This window comes from Staurois parvus, unplaced genomic scaffold (genome assembly GCF_062004578.1).
Source record: "Staurois parvus isolate SC_StPar_1 unplaced genomic scaffold, SC_StPar_1.0 ptg000551l, whole genome shotgun sequence".
Classification (NCBI taxonomy): domain Eukaryota; kingdom Metazoa; phylum Chordata; class Amphibia; order Anura; family Ranidae; genus Staurois; species Staurois parvus.
In genome coordinates this window covers 100,001-107,966 of record NW_028318347.1, presented here as the reverse complement: position 1 = coordinate 107,966, position 7,966 = coordinate 100,001, and the positions used below count along the sequence as shown (strand labels likewise).

General features: G+C 51.3%; 1 protein-coding gene across 1 annotated transcript in view; it reads right to left on the bottom strand.

The window, feature by feature from the left end:
- Positions 1–231: 231 nt before the first annotated feature.
- LOC149451022 (uncharacterized) overlaps positions 232–7,966 on the bottom strand; it is a 66,236-nt gene continuing 58,501 nt past the window's right edge. The window contains exon 3 of the mRNA XM_089691145.1: positions 232–1,976. Within this exon, the coding sequence (XP_089547271.1) occupies positions 771–1,976 (1,206 nt within the window). The 3' untranslated portion in view covers positions 232–770. The remainder of the gene's footprint in view (positions 1,977–7,966) is intronic.

The following is a 7,966-nucleotide window of genomic DNA, read 5'->3' as shown; positions in this document are numbered from 1 at the left end:
TCAGTGCGGTCAAATGGTTGACGCGTTGATGCCATCAACAGCGAGGCTCTTTCTGTCCATACATCATACATCAGCATCAGAGGTTGGTCATCAGCTCTGAGGAAAGGCATTCGTCCCCGAAACGCGTCAGCCATTTGACAGTGAGAACACCTTGCCCGCTGTTGTGGCCATTGTCATTTTTCTATGCTTTTTAGATACATGCTTCGTCTGTGAGTATGTTTTTATTATCTCATTCCTACAATAGACCTTGGATAATGCACTAGGTGTGTGCGCCACCTGTTTTCTCTCTATCCAGTGGCTGATTTCCCCGTCTGAGGAGGGCTGCGCCCCTGGAGCATTTCCTTTGGTTTTCGCTGTCCTGGTACCCTTGGCTTCCCTTTTGGCTGTGCATATCCTGAGGTGCTGGAGAGTACATACGATATCCAGTACTAGAAGCTGAAATGCATTACTGGGAAGGGGGGTGGGCTATCAATACAGCAAGAACTAAACCAGAGGAAAGGGAGGAGCAGAGACAAAATACAGAGAACACTTAAAGGCATATGACAGTCATGTGAAATATGACAGCTCCTTCGGTGTGTGGCTGATGGCCATAAGCACTCAACTCAATGCGTCCATCCTTCACATTCCTGATTGTTCACCAATTGTAGCAAGTTGGTTATGCAAAGCATCATTATACCTTTCCACTAGTTTGGTGGGGTATGAAACGGCTGGGACCCCCCAAACTCTTCTACACTGACATAACTGCTACCCCTTTAATAGCCCCCCTTCTCCTAGAATGTCCTCTCTGCATCTGAGGATGAAGACAATGAGACCTCCAGTGCCCGATGAGCTTTGTCAGAACACAATTTCCCTCCACTGTGAACCTTCAAGTGTCTAATAAGGTTTGATTTCACTGTAAAAGTGATATCACATTCAGAGCATTGATACGGCCTCTCTCCAGTGTGGACCCTCACATGTCTCATGAGGTTTGACTTCTGTGTAAAAGATTTGTCACATTCATAACACTGAAATGGCCCCCCTCCAGTGTGAACCCCCTGGTGAATGAGAAGCTTTGCCTTCTCTGTAAATGCCTGGTTACATTCAGCACAATGAAAAGGCTTCTCTAAACACGGATATGGTTTTCCTCCATTGTGAACCGTCCTATGTCTGATCAGATCTGACATCACAACAAAAGCTTTAGCACATTCAGAACACTGAAATGGTTTCTCTCCCGTGTGAACCTTCTGGTGTCTGACAAGGTTTGACCTCCGTGTAAAAGCTTTGTCACATTCCGAACACCGATAGGGCTTCTCTCCGGTGTGAACCCTCTGGTGATTAACAAGATCAGACTTCATTTTAAAAGCTTTGTCACATTCGAAGCACCGATACGGCTTCTCTCCGGTGTGGTTCCTCTCATGTAGGATAAGTTGTGCCTTCTCGGTAAAAGCTTTGTCACATTCAGAACACGTGTACGGCTTCTCTCCAGTGTGAACCCTCTCGTGTCTGATAAGGTTGGCCTTCAATGTAAAGTATTTATCACATTCTGAACAATGAAATGGCTTCACCCCAGTGTGGACCTTCTCGTGTCTGAGGAGCTTAGACTTCACTGTAAAAGCTTTGTCACATTCAGAACACTGAAATGGCTCTTCACCAGTATGTTCCCTCAGGTGTATAATAAGATTGGCCTTCTCTATAAAAGCTTTGTTACATTCAGAACACTGATAGGGCTTCTCTCCGGTGTGAACTCTTTGGTGTCTGATAAGTTGTGACCTCTGTGTAAAAGCTTTGCCACATTCAGAACACTGAAACGGTTTTGATCCAATGTGAACCATCTTATGTCTATGAAGATCTGACTTCAATAAAAAAGCTTTGTCACATTCAGAACACTGAAATGGCTTCTCCCCAGCGTGAACCCTCTCATGTCGGATGAGGTTTGACTTCTGTGTAAAAGTTTTGCCACACTGACAACACCAATACCTCCTCTCTCCAGTGTGAACCTTCTCATGTCCAAGGTTTGGTCGCGTTGTAAATGCCGCCGTGTCCCATTCAGAACCCAGATACAGGTTCCCTTCCATGCGTTCCATCTGGTATCTAGTCAGGTCTGATTTAGCTGTAAAACCTTTAATCCAAACAAGATAAAGCTTCTCTCTTGGGTTTGAGTTAAAGCCGTTGTCACTTCCAGAGCCCTAAATTGACTTCTCACCTGATGTCCTCTGGACGTTGGATCAATGCTGAAGAATACACAAAACAATCACGAAATGTGGAACATGAATATGGCTTCTGTCCAGCCTGAATCCTCCAATATAAAGACTTTCAGGCTCTTTGAACACCCATATGGACCTGTCATCAGGGTGGCTCAGTTGTGAATATGAAGACCAACCTGACCAAAAACTTGGTCCATCAATTCAGTGAAGTGCAATCAAGCCTTTCAGTCTCTCAGAACACCCATATGACCTGTCTCCAGTGACCAGATGATGTGCTTTTGGAGGATCATCTTGAGGAAAAATGTGGTTCATCAATCCACCTGTAGAGAGATTAAAACATTCAGTAAAATGTAGCTTTGGCAAACTTTCCCTTTAACCTTCATTATTAGTAATACTTGTTTACATTTTTCTATTTCAGCTTTGTGAGAATTTACGACACATTTTTATTGAAGTTTATGTTAAACTACAAACATAGCAGATCCTTCAGGACTTGGGCCTTCCATAGCAGATAACTACAACTCTACACATAGTACTTGAACCGCTTACCCGCCGCCGTATAGCAGATATACTGTATATATATATATACGTGATTTTGCATTTCCGGGTAGGGGCCCTAAAGACGCCGCTATTTGCGGCCGTGGATGTCAATCACAGGGTGCCGGCTGAGGATTACCTGCTGGCGCTCGGTGATTACTGACAATCACCGATGAGGAGGAAGACTGTTTTGTTTACTAACAGTCCTCCTTTCTGTGGGCTCAGGCACACTACACATCCATCCTGATCAGTGTGCTTACAGTGAAGAACACCCACCCTGCTGCCCTAGTAATACACACCCACCCCCTAGTAACACACACCCCGCCCCCTAGTAACACACACCCCGCCCCCTAGTAAAACACTCCCAGCACACAATACCCCTTTGATTGCCCCTCATATTAACCCGTTCCTGCCCAGTGCCATTACTACAGTGTCCGTGCTGTTTTTTTAGCACTGATCACTGTATTGGTGTCACTGGGGATGTCAGTGACACCAAGTCAGTCCCCCCCCAGTGTCAGAATGCCTGCAGCAGTCCTGCTAAAATTCACTGGTCACCACCATTACTAGTAGGGAAAAAAAAAATTGTAATTTAGTAACCTCTTCATTTACCATATGAGACTAGGATGCAAAATAAATGTACACTGCTCTGCATCCTACTGACCTCTGCACACTGCACTGCATCCTACTGACCTCTGCACACTGCTCTGCATCCTACTGACCTCTGCACACTGCCCTGCATCCTACTGACCTCTGCACACTGCCCTGCATCCTACTGACCTCTGCACACTGCCCTGCATCCTACTGACCTCTGCACACTGCCCTGCATCCTACTGACCTCTGTACACTGCTCTGCATCCTACCGACCTCTGTACACTGCCCTACATACTACTGACCTCTGCACACTGCCCTACATACTACTGACCTCTGCACACTGCCCTACATACTACTGACCCCTGCACACTGCCCTGCATCCTACTGACCTCTGCACACTGCTCTGCAACCTACTGACCTCTGTACACTGCTCAGCATCCTACTGACCTCTGCACACTGCTCAGCATCCTACTGACCTCTGCACACTGCCCTACATCCTACTGACCTCTGTACACTGCTCTGCATCCTACTGACCTCTGCACACTGCCCTGCATCCTACTGACCTCTGCACACTGCTCAGCATCCTACTGACCTCTGTACACTGCTCTGCATCCTACTGACCTCTGTACACTGCTCAGCATCCTACTGACCTCTGCACACTGCTCTGCATCCTACTGACCTCTGTACACTGCTCTGCATCCTACTGACCTCTGTACACTGCCTTGCATCCTACTGACCTCTGTACACTGCTCTGCATCCTACTGACCCCTGTGCACTGCCCTACATACTACTGACCTCTGTACACTGCTCTGCATCCTACTGACCTCTGTACACTGCTCTGCATCCTACTGACCTCTGTGCACTGCCCTGCATCCTACTGACCTCTGTACACTGCCCTACATCCTACTGACCTCTGCACACTGCCCTACATACTACTGACCTCTGCTCTGCATCCTACTGACCTCTGTACTCTGCCCTGCATCCTACTGACCTCTGTACACTGCCCTGCATCCTACTGACCTCTGCTCTGCATCCTACTGACCTCTGTACACTGCCCTGCATCCTACTGACCTCTGCACACTGCCCTGCATCCTACTGACCTCTGCACACTGCCCTACATACTACTGACCTCTGTACACTGCCCTGCATCCTACTGACCTCTGTGCACTGCTCTGCATCCTACTGACCTCTGTACACTGCCCTGCATCCTACCGACCTCTGTACACTGCCCTACATACTACTGACCTCTGCACACTGCCCTACATACTACTGACCTCTGTACACTGCCCTACATACTACTGACCTCTGCTCACTGCCCTACATACTACTGACCTCTGTACACTGCCCTACATACTACTGACCTCTGCACACTGCCCTACATACTACTGACCTCTCTACACTGCCCTGCATCCTACTGACCTCTGTACACTGCCCTGCATCCTACTGACCTCTGCACACTGCCCTACATACTACTGACCTCTGTACACTGCCCTGCATCCTACTGACCTCTGCACACTGCCCTGCATCCTACTGACCTCTGCACACTGCCCTGCATCCTACTGACCTCTGCACACTGCTCTGCATCCTACTGACCACTGCACACTGCCCTGCATCCTACTGACCTCTGTACACTGCCCTGCATCCTACTGACCTCTGCACACTGCCCTGCATCCTACTGACCTCTGTACACTGCCCTGCATCCTACTGACCTCTGTACACTGCCCTGCATCCTACTGACCCCTGTACACTGCCCTGCATCCTACTGACCCCTGTGCACTGCCCTGCATCCTACTGACCCCTGTGCACTGCCCTGCATCCTACTGACCCCTGTGCACTGCGCTACATACTACTGACCCCTGTGCACTGCCCTGCATCCTACTGACCCCTGTGCACTGCCCTGCATCCTACTGACCCCTGTGCACTGCGCTACATCCTACTGACCTCTGTACACTGCCCTACATACTACTTACACACACTGGAGCCCAATCCAGCCAGTTGGGCCAGAACTCAGAGCAGACAGGCAGGGCAGAATGAAGGCCAACCAGGCTAGAAAGTTGTGCAGTTTCACTGATTCTGCCTTCATGATGGACTCCAGTATATCTGTGTGTGGGGGGAGGTAGGTGATCTGTGTGTGGGGAGGTAGGTGATCTGTGTGTGGGGGGAGGTAGGTGATCTGTGTGTGGGGGGAGGTAGGTGATCTGTGTGTGGGGGGAGGTAGGTGATCTGTGTGTGGGGGGGTGATCTGTTTGGGGGGTAGGTGTTCTGTATTGAGGGGAGGTAAGTGATCTGTGTGCTGGGGGAGGTGTTCTGTACTAAGGGGAGGAAGGTGATCTGTGTGTGTGGGGAGAGGTAGGTGATCTGTGTGTGTGTGTGTGTGTGTGTGTGGGGGGGTGATCTATGTGTGTGGAGGGGTGATCTGTGTGTGGGGGGAGGTGGATCTATGTGTGTGTGGGGGGGGGGGTAGGTGTTCTGTATTGAGGGGAGGTAGGTTATCTGTGTGGTGGGGGAGGTGTTCTGTACTAAGAGGAGGACGGTGATCTGTGTGTGGGGGGTGATCTGTATGTGGGAAAGATAGGTGATCTCTGTGTGTGTGTGGGGGGAGGTGATCTGTGTGGGGGGGTAGGTGTTCTGTATTGAGGGGAGGTAGGTTATCTGTGTGGTGGGGGAGGTGTTCTGTACTAAGGGGAGGAAGGTGATCTGTGTGTGGGGGGAGGTAGGTGATCTGTGTGGGGGGGAGGTAGGTGATCTGTGTGGGGGGGAGGTTTTCTGTATTGAGGGGAGGTAAGTAAGTGTGGGGAGGTGATCTGTATGTGGGGGGTGATATATGTGTTTGGGGGAGGTAGGTGATCTGTGTGTGTGGGGGGGGCGATCTGTGTGTGGGGGGAGGTAGGTCATCTGTGTGGGGGGAGGTAGGTGATCTCTGTGTGTGGGGGGAGGTAGGTGATCTGTGTGTAGGGGAGGTAGGTGATCTGTGTGTGGGGGGAGGTAGGTGATCTGTGTGTGGGGGGGTAGATGATCTGTGTGTGGGGGGGTAGGTGATCTGTGTGGGTGGGGGGGGTAGGTGATCTGTGTGTGGGGGGAGGTAGGTGATCTGTGTGTAGGGGAGGTAGGTGATCTGTGTGTGGGGGGAGGTAGGTGATCTGTGTGTGGGGGGGTAGGTGATCTGTGTGTGGGGGGGAGGTAGGTGATCTGTGTGTGGGGGGGTAGGTGATCTGCGTGTGGGGGGGAGGTAGGTGATCTGTGTGTGGGGGGAGGTAGGTGATCTGTGTGTGGGGGGAGGTAGGTGATCTGTGTGTGGGGGGGTAGGTGATCTGTGTGTGGGGGGGAGGTAGGTGATCTGTGTGTGGGGGGAGGTAGGTGATCTGTGTGTGGGGGGAGGTAGGTGATCTGTGTGTGGGGGGAAGGTAGGTGATCTGTGTGTGGGGGGGAGGTAGGTGATCTGTGTGTGTGGGGGGAGGTAGGTGATCTGTGTGTGGGGGGGTAGGTGATCTGTGTGTGGGGGGGAGGTAGGTGATCTGTGTGTGGGGGGAGGTAGGTGATCTGTGTGTGGGGGGAGGTAGGTGATCTGTGTGTGGGGGGAAGGTAGGTGATCTGTGTGTGGGGGGGAGGTAGGTGATCTGTGTGTGGGGGGAAGGTAGGTGATCTGTGTGTGTGGGGGGAGGTAGGTGATCTGTGTGTGGGGGGGAGGGTATCCACACTAAAAAGTATGAATGCAATATAATGCAGTGGAATGCAGTTTGATCCCCTCCCCCTCCCACATGGAGCTGTGACTTATTATTATACAGGATTTATGGCACCAACAGTTTGCTCAGCGCTGTACAATATAACGGGAGACAATACAGCAACAATACAGTTCAATACAAGAGGGATAGGAGGGCCTGATCCCGGGAGCTTACAATCTAGGAGGGAGGGACTAGTGGTACAAAAGGTAGTAACTGTGGGGGATGGACTGGTTGGAAGAGTAGAAGATTTGGTTATTAGCGGAGGGCGGGGTAGGCTTCCCTGAAGAGATCGGTTTTTAGAGATCGCCTAAAAGTGGAGGAGTAGAGTCGGTGATAGTCTGATAGATTGGGGTAGAGAGTTCCAGAGGATGGGGGAAGCTTTGGAGAAGTCCAGGAGACAAGAATGGGAGGAGGAGACAAGGGAGCTAGAGAGCAGGAGGTTGTGAGAGGAGCGGAGAGGACGGTTTGGGTGATATTTGGAGACAAGATTGGTGATGTGATTTGGGGCAGTGTCCATCGGAGTGAGTAGAGGACCGCGTCCATCGGAGTGAGCGGAGGACCGCCTTCAATCGGAGTGAGTGGAGGACCGTGTCCGTCAGAGTGAGCGGAGGACCGCCTTCAATCGCAGTGAGTGGAGGACCGCGTCCATCGGAGTGAGTGGAGGACCGCGTCTGTCAGAGTGAGCGGAGGACCGCCTTCAATCGCAGTGAGCGGAGGACCGCGTCTGTCAGAGTGAGCGGAGGACCGCGTCCGTTGGAATGAGCGGAGGACCACGTCCGTCAGAGTGAGCGGAGGACCGCGTCCATCGGAGTGAGCGGAGGACCGCCTTCAATCGGAGTGAGTGGAGGACCGTGTCCGTCAGAGTGAGCGGAGGACCGCCTTCAATCGCAGTGAGTGGAGGACCGCGTCCATCGGAGTGAGTGGAGGACCGCGTCT